We start from the raw sequence: 14,407 nt of genomic DNA on the forward strand, positions 1-14,407 counted from the left end.
TTCTTTACTCGTGCAAGCTCCTCTTTTAAACGTCTATTTTTCACCTTTTGAGTCTTCATTTCAACTAGCAATGAGCTCACATCGACTTCGTCACGCCTTGATTGGCTTGATTCACACAATGCTTGATTTCTTTCAAGTAGGTCAACTATCATGTCCCTCACATGATCTGGTATTTTTGGATCAACCCACATGAAGAAATCGCAGCAACTTGGACTATTAAACTTAGCACATCCATGGAACCTTCTTCCGGCATTTTTCCTTGTCTTTGCCATAAGAATTGGCGATTGAAGACCACAATAACATGTTGGCTCCGAGTTGACCTCATTAGGAGTTACGCCACTTGATTCAGATGTTGGCGCCCTCATTCTTCTGGGCTTCGTATTATAGGAACCTAATAGAAGTATATTAGCTATATTATGATTCCTTCATAACATCTTCATATAAATAACTTCTGCATAATGCAATGTGTTTACTTGAGAGATTTAGGAGATGTTTTCAATCTCCAAAAAACATCTCTCTTTTCATATGCACTGGATGAATAGACAATCATAACTTACTAGTATTGGAGAATTGAAAACAACAAAATGCTATAATGCAGAGAGCAATACCTGCATGAGGAGGAGTCGCCATCGCCGTTGCTGACCCTGTCCTCGTCCCCGACGCCAATCGCTTCATTGCTGGGATGTCGAGACTCCCGCAAGAGAGGTCTTCACACGAACTCGCAATCGTTAAAGGAAAGAACACGAACTCACGACCAACATTGAACTCAAGGTCGATGAGGACCTAAATCGCAAGAGAACTGCAGTTCGGATGAATTTGATTTGGGGCTTAGGGTTCGCGCGGATTCGATTTGAGGCTTAAGGTTCGCTCGGAATAGCGAAAGCAAACGTAGAGACAGAGGGGGGAGGGGGAACACGACGGTGAAGAAGACGAAGAGGGAGGTAACATGATGGTGAAGAAGAGACACGACGTCATTTTGAATGCGTGGCATTTTTTTTTTTAACTATTCGCAACGGAGGAGAGAGAAACAATTTAAAAAAAAAGCCACACGGGGCCATGTCAACTTTTCCCGTCAAGAAATTAGACGGCGTCGATTGTAGGACTCGTTTGAAACATTTTGACAAATTTAGGACTTGAATGTACTTTTGCAAGTTTTAGGACTCAAATGCATTTTCGTGCCAAGTTTTAGGACTTTTGGAGCACTTATTACTCTTTCCAAAGTTTTGTCCCCTTTGACCCATCTACCACCACACACACCTCCTTGGTTGTCCATGAGCCACCAAGGCTTCTCCATGGACACTTGAGATGATCCAAAATGCTAGGCCCTAGGGGAGCTATGAATTTCCTAGACTTCTCCTTCAATTGGCCACTTACCGGTCCTCAAATCAACTCAATTCGGCCTCGATAAATTCCGTTATTGAGCCCTTGGTTCAATCAATATTTTTCCTTTCCATTAGATCCATCTTGCATCCCAAATTTGCAATTAAAACGATCCCCGACTTTTTCTGAATAAAAACGGTCTTATACGACTTTTTCCCAAAAAAATCTCGGGTTGCAGAAAAATCTTCGAGACTAAGTTGACATTACTAGAATTTATTGTGACATGATAGGATCTTCAATTTCTGAAATCAGAATTGAATTCACAGTTAATTTCACTCCGGCGTGTTTTTAGCGTGACTATGCTACCGGGTAGTTTTCAGGGATTTTTAATGCAAATGACCCGTGGTCGATTTTTTTCGAGCCACTATGAACTCACTCGACACATTGACGACTCTCAGTTATCGTGAAAATCTCGATAATTCAAATATGGACATAAGGTTCCAAAACAACAGAAGAATCAGTTTTGGGCCGGTCGACGAGAATTTTCCAATTTAGTGGTGTCATCCAAGATTAGCCACACATTTCAGTCGAATCAACCTATCTTTGATCTCAAATCGATTTTACACTGTGCTGTAATGGCCTCTAAAGATGAGCATGGTCGAGAAGTCGATTCTTGGTCGAACTTTTAAGTCTATTGCATTAAAATTCATTAATGGCCTCCCTAGATAGTCTAGTTATCTCGAGAGTGATCAGCTCTGAGAATAGCCTTATAAGCACGTCGATGAAATGCCCGATTTATTTCGTAAAAAATAGGACTAAAAATCTAGGATGTCACATCACACAACCACCGGGCTTTGTGAGTTCTATGATGCCTAACTCGGTTTGTTTACTTAAGAAGGCATTATATGGCTTAAAACAAGCTCCGCGAGCTTGGTTTGAAAAATTTAGCAACTTTTTGTTGGAACAGGGATTTCATTTTCATTGCAGCTCTACCGATCCATCGTTATTTGTTCTTCACATGGGTCGGCACACAATTGTATTCTTATTATACATTAATGATATTATTTTGACCGACAGTTCATCATCTCTACTTCGAGAATTAATAGAAGCTTTAAGCAGAAATTTGCCTATGAAAGATCTCGGACGACTTCACTACTTTCTCAGTGTTGAAGCCAAGTTTATTGGTTCGAATCTATTTTTAACACAATCTAAATATGCTGGCGATTTGTTGCAGAAAGCAAAATTACAAGATAGCCGATTGAGACCCCATTGCCTATCAAAACTCATCCAACGGTACAAGACATAGAACATTTTCATGATCCTCACTTTTTCAAAGTTTTGCAGGTGGATTACAATATCTCACAATTACAAGACCAAACATCTCTTATTCAGTAAATCAAATCTATCAAAAAATGCATTCTCCTACGAATGGTGATTTCAAACTGTTAAAACGGGTGTTGCGGTATGTAAAAGGAACCCAGCAACTAGGGCTTTATCTTCACTCTAAAAGCACACTACATTTATATGAGTATGCAGACTTTGATTGGGCTAGCTATTCTAAGACTTGGAGGTCAACAACTACATTTTGCAATTTCTTGGGATCAAATATCATTTCATGGTCCGCAAAAAGGCAAGCGACAGTGTCAAGATCATCAATGGAGGCTGAATATAGGGCCTCGGCTTCTGCCACAGCGGATCTTACATGGGTCGCTTTTGTATTAAGAGATTTGGGTCTTCTACTCAAGGGGCCGACTTTGCTTTATAGTGATAATCGCTCAACCATTTCATTGACAGCGAATCCAGTCCTTCATGCAAGGACAAAGCACGGGGAGATTGATTTTCATTTCATTCAAGAGAGAGTCGCTCTCAAGTTACTTGAAGTTCGCTATGTTCCTGCTACTCATCAACTTGCTAATATATTTACAAAAGCTTTACCGCGCTTTGATCATTGCAAGCTACAATACAAATTGGGACTAGGTTTTCCACCTAATCCCAGTTTGAGGGAGGCTGATAAGATTGATAATATTATTGGCAAACCATCAGAAGATTATATTAGAATATGATTTGATTATGATTTGATTCTGCCATCGGAAGATTAGATTAGAGTATGATTTGATTCTACTATCGGAAGATTAGATTAGAGTGTTAGATATGATTTGATTCTGATTATTCCAATTACAGGTAAATTGATCTGGTCAATCTGTCAAATTAGATATTCGGAATATATAATAGGAAATCTAGTTGTCTTCTTAATACAAATAGCATTATGTACTGTAGAATAATAGTGTGTATTATGGCTTTTAGTGAAGAACATTCTTCTCCTCGGAAATTTATCTTTGAATCGTTGTTTTCTTGAATCCTCTTATTTTCTTCAAGACATTCATGTGATCTATGTCCTGGAATAATTTCAAAAGTGTTTCGAAGTCACAAGGTAATTTCTCCGTGAATTATTTTATTGGAGTGTAATATAGTACCGTTAAAAATTTGAGTGTGTGAGCCATCATAACTCTATAAATCTCTTAATGATTAGTGGATTATTTGTTCGTGACTCTCCAAATGGAGGAAGTATTGACACTTTGACTGAATTATATAAACCGTATGTGTGCTTTTAGAGTTCCCTATTGACTTCTCTAGTAATTTCATTCTCTCGTACTTTTTTTTTGTTTTTTCAAAAAAAAAAAAAGAACTTCTGTTAACTTCCATATATTTCACAACAAAAACATTTATGGATTCCCATTTATGCAATTCATCTTTGGTTGCTCTTTTGTTCGAAACTACGGTTTTGACATGGTGGAGTTAGCAACTCTAATACTCTCTGTGAACTGATAAATCTCAACTTCTCATTAGCCAGCGGTCTTTTAGGGAACTGCCGGTCCAACAAGATGGAGTCGAAAGTGATAAGACACTGGCTGGAGTTTAAGGGAGGCGACTAAAATTCTAGCAATTGCTTTGGAATTATTTGATCGAGAAGATCAATTAGGGGTGATCTGTCATTGAAATGTCCAGGTCAACCAATCGCCACAAAGTGAAGTCAAGAAAAGTAAATTGTGTGGGCTAACCAAAGGTTGCATCAATGGAAATTATGCAGAGATTGTTGTACATGGCTTTCTAATTAATGAGGAAGTTAGTTTTCCATATTTGACATTTTTTGGCAAATTGACTCTCTCTAGGAATCAGCTTTAGTATCGTAAAATGAACTACCGAGCCATTTGTTGAATCAAAATTATTTTAACTGAAAATATATTCCAATTCCAAAGGTTTTCCTATGGCAATGCTATATTCTTCCAGAGTCGGTGTCAACTCGTGCTTACCAAATATGAACGTTGATGTTTAGGGGCACCAGAAGTGAGCGAGTGCTTGCATGATGCCGCTTTGGACATCGATGTCAAGGAGGGGAACAAGGCGACCAAGTCTGCTTTCCACATAGCATTGGCCATCGTGACCTAGACGATTCCACCATGATTTGAGTTCAACCTTTGGTGCAAGCACGAATAGAATGTCGAGTTCTTCCCATCGTTTATAGATCAAGACTCGACCAACCTAATGTCATGGACCGACCAAAGACATAATAAGGTAAGTAAAGGGCAAGAGTAACTGGAAGAAAACTTACTTTACCAGACGATTAAAACAACCACATAGAGAAACGCATGAGATGTGGGGTTCGATTTCTACTCTAGACGGGCTTAGCAAATTGAAGTTAGTAGGATGGGATGACTAGTTGCAGCCTCGCATACTAAGTTAAGTCCTCCTAACTCCGGCTTAGTAAAAAATGATACCCCAATGCGACGCAATCTCGCAGGCAGAGGTAAACATTTTTGACACCAAGAAAGAAACTTTCGGGATTGAGTTGGGCAACCTCTACTACGCGGCTTCGCGGTTGAAGTCGTATCCAACTCAATACCATCTTAAGTGTCCTAGTGCGGCCCAAGTCCGACGGCAGGTTGTGTGTGCAAGAGTGCAGTGTAAATGCAAAGCATGCACAACAGTTTATAGCAAGCAACACTTTATATGTGCAAGTAAACCATACATTCCTACACCTCCCTACAAAACAAGGGTTAGCAAACACTTCCCCTTATACCTCCCAATCTGCAAAAACATTTAACACCTTAAATGTTAGGAATGTACCTGGAATCCTCGTTACCAAATAAAAATATTTTTCATATAAAAGAGAAAATTGGCCTAAGTCCACTAAGAGTATTAACTCAAGTCCCCAGTGGAGTCGCCAAGCTGTCGCGACCAATTTTTTCGAATTTGAACCCACTTAGGGTTTGACTAATGGATTGCCATAAACTTAGCTCAGGTTCTCCCAAGCCCATTCCAATTCGCGACTTGGGTTTAAGTTCATAACATGCAAATGATTTTTTAACTAGGAGTCGCCACTAATCTATTTTTTGGTAGGTCGATTAGAGACCTAAGTAAAGTAACGGGAGATTTACTTTACTTCTACAAACTAGAGATTTATGAGTTCGGGGACTTGATTACGCTAGCTTTCACTAACGCCCTTTCGGTACCTTTCTCTTTTATTTTTGAAAAAATGTTTGGCAAGCAGCTTGAATGGATTTTAATTCACTTCCCTAACATGTGAGATGATCATACGAGTGCGCAAACCATCAATTTAACACTCAGATAAAGCAGTGAATAAATTGTAGGACTTACCTCAAAGCAACGAAAGCATTGGCGTTGTTAGATCAGAATTCACATAAGCAATCCTAGATGTGATTTCTAATTAACACGCAATCACTCAATTTTTGCTTTCGTTTTAATGAGAATCATGTAATGCAATATTACTAATCTAACATGCAATGATATGGCATGGCAATATGACCTAAACTATATGACATAAGTAAAAAAATGATTTTTTGTGTTTTCATAGTGAACATGCAATAATTAAATATGCAATCTAAATTAACCAAATGACCTAACTCTAATGACGAGGAAGTTCTAATTAAATGAACCTAGCAATTACTAAATAACGTGCATTTCATGAACCCAATTCTATATGGCGTGCGCATGATTTTTTATTTTCTTAATAAGCATGCAATCTCTCCTGATATGCAATGATGTACAAAGAATGCCCTAATTCTAATTTTTCTTTTTCTTTATGAAATTCAAAATTAAAATGGCCAAATAATAAAACGTGCAATTCAAATTTAAAACTAACATCCTAGATGAATGCAATCTAATTCAAAGATATCATCTAACCTAGATATCATCTAAACATGCATTTGAAAAAAAAAACTAACTAACCTATCATGCAATCAATCCTAATCTACATGGGATGCAAATGCAATTTTTTTTTTTTTTGTATTTTCGGGATAAATAGAACAATTATGAGATAAACATCAAACCAACCACGATCGTCAAGAATATTATCCATTGCTCAATTTGAAATTCAAACTTGACTATCTTGCTAATAAAATTGATAAATTGATCTTAAGCCTTAAAGATCAAGATATCACTTTTACTCCCGCGTTAATAATTATTCCATCTAAAGCCTTATAGATAGAATAAAAATTTGTGCAGTTGCGAATTGGATGCTACATCACGGAATTTCAATCACAGAAAATATTTCAAACAAAGAGATAAAATATCAAAACTAAAACAAGATAAAACAAATCTACCGAACAAATTAGATCTACTAAATCTACCTAATAAAATAAAATTGATCTATACCTAAATTTGAATTTTTCCAAAAACCCAATCGGCAGAATGGACCAATGATGGGCATGGCACGGCTCGGCTTAGGGCGACGGTTGTGGCAGTATCTCGGCTTGGCTTGGCACAATTTGCGACAATTTCGATGGGCTAACGTTCGGGACACCAATGTGGGACTGAGTTGAACAGGGAGCAGCAACGTCGACGCAACAAGATCGTCGAGTTTCACCAATGTTGGACTGGACCGTGATAGGCGCGATTCAAGGCCGAGAAACCGGCGGACGCTTCTGCACCAATGGATGGACGCTGGAGACGATGTTGTTCAGTCTTCTTTGAAGCACACCTGGACTATTGGCGGAAGTTGGGTTGCGGTGGGATGATCAAGAAGCACTTAGCAACAAAAACAGCAAATTAATTGATGTCGGGCGCCCCTCACGGACACGATACCAGCACCCAAAAGAGCTGCAGGCACACGTGGAGATCACCGACGTCGATGGAGTCCCATTGCTCTCACGATCCGCCCCCTTTCCTCTTGATTTCTCATGTGTGTTTTCTCAATTTCTTCCGTCGTGTACTCAGTTGTTCCCCCCCTGCCAAGTGATCCCCAAGAGAGGACTCCCCCTTCGTTGACTTTTAAACACCAAAAAGAACCCACGAAAATTCAACAGAAAAAAACCCTCACGATTTCTTCTCACTCTATGCTCTCATTTGTGGCCGTATGTTCAATGCGTGGCCTTCCCCCAAAACCCTATGCGAACAAACCTATTTATAGGCCACCGATTAGGGTTTCAATTTTTCCAAATCGATATCCCGGAAAATTTCAAATTCCTATTTTCTCAACAGATAATTTCCGATCACTTAAAAACGGGCTTGGGCCAATTTACTCGCTTCATGGGCTTAGTCCGGCCTATCGATTTAAAGTTCAAAATGACTAATTCAAATCCACCCGTCACCAGTCCAATAAATAAATGCAAAACATGTAAATTAAAAATAAATGCACCTACATCTATATGATATACAATTAATATTTTTTTTTTCAGGGATAAAATTAACCCCTAATTTTCTATGCAATAAATGACTAATCGGGTCGCCAAAATTTAGGTGTCAACAATATTTAAAAAATTAATTAGATAATTGCCACTGTTTGAATTAATTTGTACTAGGAAAAGTGCACATGTTTTGCATGCTTGGGAAAAAATTGACATTTAGACGATTCTACAAAGTCGCCTTATAAGGAAATATTTGAATTACTAATTAATAAATAGAAGTAGTTATTGACACGACATGAAGAAATTGTAAACATATATTATATATATAGAGAGAGAGAGACACACACACACACAAAGAGAGCAATATCTTAGGATCTTAACGTTTTTTGGTTTTGTTGAGGTTGTTCATAAGAGAGAAAATATCCAAATTTTAAAATTACGATACGTGAGAGATAAAGTCAATTCGAGAAAAGTAAATTGTGTGGACCGATCAAAGGTTGCATCAGTGGAAACTATGCAGAGATTACACAGCTTTCATATATTTAAAAGTGAATTACCGTGCCCTAAATTGAATAAAAATTTTGTAAGTGAGGCTTCTGTGTCCAAATTTATTTAAACACCAATATATCATGAGTGCTATACCAGTAGATAGCCCTAAGGATTACACCAGTAAATCAAGCACAAGTGATAGCACTTGTATTCAATTTCTACATGAGAAACTATATCACACCAAACAAGATTCTGCAATCATGTTATCGTGCTCATACCAGTGACCGCTAGAAATTGTTGGAACACTTAAAGAAGATGAGAGAGCTTTAAGTTCAATCTCAGTCTCGACATAATCAACCGGCGTCTCCGTCGGATACAGAAGTGGTTTTGGGGGAACTTGTAGTCCATTGATCTCTCCTTCTAGCATATTAATGGCCCGCCTCATCGATGGTCGATCATTAGGGTTCAGTTGTATGCACCAAAGAGCAACAATTATCATTTTCCTCGTGGCCTCTCTTTCCTCTTCTGTGGCATCTACCATTTGAAGCTCCTCCTTTTTGCCGAGTTGATCATAAACCCACAAAGGAAAATAAATTTGACTTGAATCCTCTACATTTGCATTTACATTTCTCCTTCTACCAGCCATTTCCATCAACATCATCCCGAAACTATAAACATCAGCTTTGTAAGAAATGCCACCAATGTCCTTATAGAATAGCTCGGGCGCCATATATCCCAAGGTTCCTCTTGCTGCGGTCAATGTTATTGTGTCGCGATCAGAGGGATAAAGTCTTGCAAGTCCAAAGTCAGAAACTTTTGGGGTGAAACTTCGGTCTAGGAGAATATTATGAGGCTTGATGTCAAAGTGTAGAATTTGCATGTCACATCCCCGATGTAGATACTCTATACCTCTAGCTATGCCAAGAGATATCTCATACATTTTCTTATAATCAAGAGAATCTTCTCCATCCTTATAGACAATGTGCTTATCTAAGGATCCATTCGGCATGAAATCATAGACAAGAGCTTGTTTGGAATAATCGAAACAAAAACCAACAAGTTGCACCACATTAACGTGATGGATCCTTCCAATTGTGGCTACTTCACTTATAAAATCTTGGCCATTAGATTTTGGTTTATTCAAAATCTTGACCGCAATTTCATTGCCACTCCTAAGCATTCCTTTGTACACGGAACCATATCCCCCTTCACCTAACTTGTATTTGAAATTTTTTGTGATCTTCTTGATATCTGAGTAAGAGTACCTTATGGGCAAAAAGTTATTGTGAGCTTGTAGAAATTCTTCGATGTTTGCGTCTATTGCTTGGTGTCTTCTCATCCACTTATAGATTAGAAGTATCAACACACATGGAGCTCCAAATATGAATTTTGCTGCCGGGAAGTGAGCTGCGTACAAAATTGCCTCAAGATTAGCGTAAAGCATAGTGTTTTTCATTTGTTAGAAAGCACGTACAAAAAGTGTTTTCTTCACATTTAGCGCGCGAGTATTTCGCAGATGTGAGGAAAAGAGAATCGTCCATACCAAAGATAAAAATGGCATCAGAAACGGTATCCAGTGCAACATTGAGCGCCGTACCCCAATGAGATGTGTCTACTGAAAGCAAGAGATTCATGAAGACGTATAATCAGAATCAGCTAAGCGACGAATGAAAAATATGTACAGGGAAACAAGTATTGTTATCCGAGTTAACTAAAAATTACGTATGAATTAACAACATCCGAAGCAAAGATGTATTAAGGATAATAACTAATGTTACATTTGCATACTATATCTGACAATCAATAGTAGTAAATATTCAAAACATCCTGTCTCATATTTAATATGTTCTTTGAACCTAAAGATTTCATCTAGTGAATTTTCTGGCCCCATCGAGACCTAAAAATATGAGAATTTAGAACTTTTTGTGACTATACTTGATTAACTTACGAGGTAGGATTAACGTATCCTGGCCTTCGCAAGGAAGCACACCACTAACTTTTCGGTGGGCTTTTACTCAACGTTTTGGGAACTTTTGATATAAGAGAAAAGATAAGGTACTTTGAGCTAATATAGAAACTTTTGGAAGGAACTAAACACAATTTTCTTATATTCTGTGAAAATCCAGATGTACAATGTTGACTTAGCACGAACTTAGTTTCTTATTTGTCGAAAAGCACAAACTTAACGTGACGTTTTTGGAAATCATTTTCCACGAAAATGACAACATATTTTTGGTGTTTGGTTGAAATCTAAAATAAAATGGAAAATATTTTCCATCAGTTGGTATGAAAAATATGAGGTTTCTCCTTGCACTACTTTTGATAAAAAAAAATTTGATCTTTTTTTTGTTCTTTTTATTTAAAAAATTCAAGTCTTAATTATTTTATATTTTTCCTTTAATTTATTTTTTTTTTTCTTTTTTTTTATTTCTTTTCTCTTCCTAAGCTGGCAGTTCTCATCGGCTTTGGCAATGCTTGAGCATCACCAATCTGCGAGGCCTGAGCCTTGCCGCCTTCTAGCAAAGCTCAAGTGTCACCGATCTAGCGACGCTTGAGTTGGCCTATGGCCGGCCTTCACTTGGTGGGCGACCAACTAAAGAAGAAGCAAAAGGAAAAATTAAAACATTTGAATTTAAAAAAAGAAATAAAAAAAGTAAAATGAGTGGTGAAAGAAAGAGGAGGGAAAACGATTTCTTCTCTTCAAAAAACAAAAATAACTTTCCCCACTTTGAAGGTGTTTTTTCATTGACGGAAAAATGTTTTCCTTAACTTATTATTTTTCATCAACCGAATGCCAGAAAATCCCAAAAAAAAAAAAAAAATTCTTGAAATCTATCTTCCACGATACAAACAGAACTTTTTAGTGGTTTCTATACTGCAACTTTCAACTATTTTTCTATTAGCAAGAATAAAACACCACATGAAGTGGTTGCTATTGCCATTTTCTCTCAGAGAATGACGATTGTATTTCATAGTGAAACAATTATTTGCATGTCATGTTAATCCCTCTAGGGCTAATTCGTTTTATTCGATTTTGCTTATTCAATCGTGATAGTCGGGAGTTCTACAAATTTCACTTGCATATGTTACTTTGATTTTCATGCCAATCAATCCCAGTCCGTCGTTTTAAGGCGCAAGAGCTATAGCTAGAGCCATATATTAGCATATTGCTTGGGTAAAGAACCTCAATTGGAAAGGCACACTTACAGGGTAAGTTGTAGGAATGGTGGCGTGAGCATGTCATCATATTTTTCTGTAGGTATCCCCAGCTGAAGAGGCAAAACTGATATGTTTTACCTTTCACCCAGGGAGGCGAGTACACTGAGTAGCTGATATTAAACCCGTCGGCCATCGCATTGTGAATGTCGTTGTAGGAGATTGTGCGATTCTCCGGATACCATGAATAAGCTGGTGCTGGTGCTGGTGCTGGTGCTGGTGCTGGTGCTGGTGCTGGATACCATGAATAAGCTGGTGCTGGTACTGATTCAGGTGCTAATATTGACTTGGTTATGGTGCAAAAATCCTCAATATTCGGTGGATCTGCGTCGACGATGGCGTATGAATGATACCCTTCTGTAACTATACATGGCTCGGTGCTGATATATAAATGAGATCTCACTTGCTTTGAGCAAGACACGATGCTCACTCTGCGTGCATCGGGCAGGTATGCACCGTAATGAACACTGACATTCTGGCAGAGAGGAAGGGAGGAACAGTTGCCCTTTCGCAGCCCGACATCCACCACTTCGATAAAACCATCATAAGAATCAATGGAACTCATAGAACTATCAGGGTATATTGATTTCACATTATACTGACATCCGAACAAAGATAGCACTGTGCGGTTATCTTCACATGCTAACTCGTACCCCAAATCACCGCAACCTTTCGGGTCATCTTTCAATCGAAAGGGATAGCGTATGTTATCGACCTCACCACATGAAGAGGCACATAGGTGGTTGTTCCTGGCATAACAACTAATCCCAGCTTGTATTATGAGAAGGATGAGCAATGGGAAGGGCTTCATTTGGTACCTGAGCTGAGAGAATTTGTGCAATGCAGAAAGCTTTTTGTTTGGCTTTGGTTGTTTGGTGCGGAGGCACGACAGAAAAGGAAACGCAATTAGAGAGACGTACCGTGATTGAATTGGAAGACCGGGAGTCAAGTCTTTTTAAAAGCCCAAGTCAAGCAAATGACCCGGTCAGAGCCGCCCAAAGTCAAGAAATTAAAGCTTTGTACGTGATGGAACGTATGTGGCTTGGATTGATAATGCGGATAAATGTCATATCGACGGAATTATGTAAATTTCGCTAGAGGGCCCACATAATTGTTGGTTGAGATAATTTTGGTCTATATATTCTATAAATCCTAAATTATTATATATATTTTTAAATTATTTTTTTTATTTGATCATACAATCATTTTCTCTTACCACTATTATTTTCTTTTTCTTACCACTATTATGATCGGTGGGTTTTAAATATGGACATAAGTTAATTTAACATATAAATGTTGTTCACAACTTGTAATCCACTATTCACAAGAGCGGTTGGATAAAAAAAATTTTCAACCAAGAATGAATGAAAAATAGACCTAATTACAATCATACATTTTCAAAAATATATGTGAAGTATTGAAACATACGTAAAAATCACAATAGGCCACTCAAAATTATGCATGCTGAAAATTTCATTTTCAAAGTGGGTTATTTTTCTTGGAAAGCTTAAGTAACGTCACCACCAAGAAGATAGATATTTGTTCTTGGCACTACACATGCATTTCATGATGTTTCGAAGAAATTCTCACTAGAAGAGACCTCTCTTTTTCCTCTACGTAACATTCGGTCAACGTTGTATATCAAGAAAGTCTCATTATTGCTACGTGATGAAAATGTTTTGTCAATCCTACAAATTTAATTTGAAAATAAAAAAAGACCAATGGCTTTGCTCCTACCAAAGGCATGATTTCTGGGTGTTCTTGATTTGCTTAAACATAGAATTAAGTTTCAAAATTATGTAATTAAATTCTAAAAATTATCTTATTGGTGTGATTGACAATTTTCGTTAATTCCATCAAATTTGGTTGATGAAAATCTTGACAATACACTTTTCTATATACTGAATGTTAAAAAAAAAAAAAAAAGCCAAAAAATTAAGAGGGGGAAGGGGGACTCGCTTGACAATGGGCGACAACTGCTCAATCATATCCATTACTGCGAGCAGGCAAAGGAGTTTCGCCCAGATCAGGGCATGAATTGATCGACCCTAGCAAGGTTGTCGAGAGGGCTAAGCAACCCTCACGTGGGGGTGACAAGTGGCGAGGCCTTGTGTTCTTCGTCCCTCGCATTGTTGCTTCTCCAATTCACCAAACCATTTCGAACTTATCCAATTGGTTGTACGAGCAGGTTGATGCTCGGCATGTTTCATACTTGAACGTGTAACGATTATAACTAAATAAATCCATTCATGATTTGTGGATTCTCTTATGTAGGCTATTCACATGTAGTAGGTGTCAATACTCAAATTGAATCACATAAATTCCAACGTGCTTTAGTATTCCTTATTGACTACTCTAGTAGTTTCGTCCTGTCGTGCTTTTTTTTTTTTTTTTTTTTTTTTTTTTCAAATTACAAGATTTATCAGTTTCCACATATTTTGCAACAAAAATATTTCTGGTTTCCCCTTACGCAACTTATCTATCGTTACTCATTCTTTCGCAATTGCGATTTTGACACGATGGAGTTAACAACTCTTAAGTCTTTCTCTGAACGGACAAATCTTGACTTCACAATAGCTAGTGGTCCTCGGGGAGTTGCCCGTCCAACAAGGTTGAGCCGAAAGTGACAAGACACTGGCTCTTTCTTTTGTGGGTGACCATAATTCTAGCAGTTGCTTTTGAATCCTTCAATTAGATTATTTGACTAGAAAACGCGTAGCATTTCGGAGAAGGCTCCT

The 14,407-nt window shown here is 37.9% G+C and overlaps 1 protein-coding gene across 1 annotated transcript; it reads right to left on the reverse strand.

The window, feature by feature from the left end:
* Positions 1-8,599: 8,599 nt before the first annotated feature.
* On the reverse strand, positions 8,600-11,826 carry LOC104427277 (rust resistance kinase Lr10). The gene is made up of 3 exons (XM_039304147.1): positions 11,661-11,826; positions 9,997-10,068; positions 8,600-9,860 (listed from the first exon to the last, which is right to left on the reverse strand). Exons 1-3 carry the CDS (start codon positions 11,803-11,805, stop codon positions 8,689-8,691), a joined length of 1,389 nt encoding a protein of 462 aa, XP_039160081.1. The 5' UTR covers positions 11,806-11,826; the 3' UTR covers positions 8,600-8,688.
* Positions 11,827-14,407: the final 2,581 nt, after the last annotated feature.

This window comes from Eucalyptus grandis, chromosome 11 (assembly GCF_016545825.1).
Source record: "Eucalyptus grandis isolate ANBG69807.140 chromosome 11, ASM1654582v1, whole genome shotgun sequence".
Lineage (NCBI taxonomy): Eukaryota > Viridiplantae > Streptophyta > Magnoliopsida > Myrtales > Myrtaceae > Eucalyptus > Eucalyptus grandis.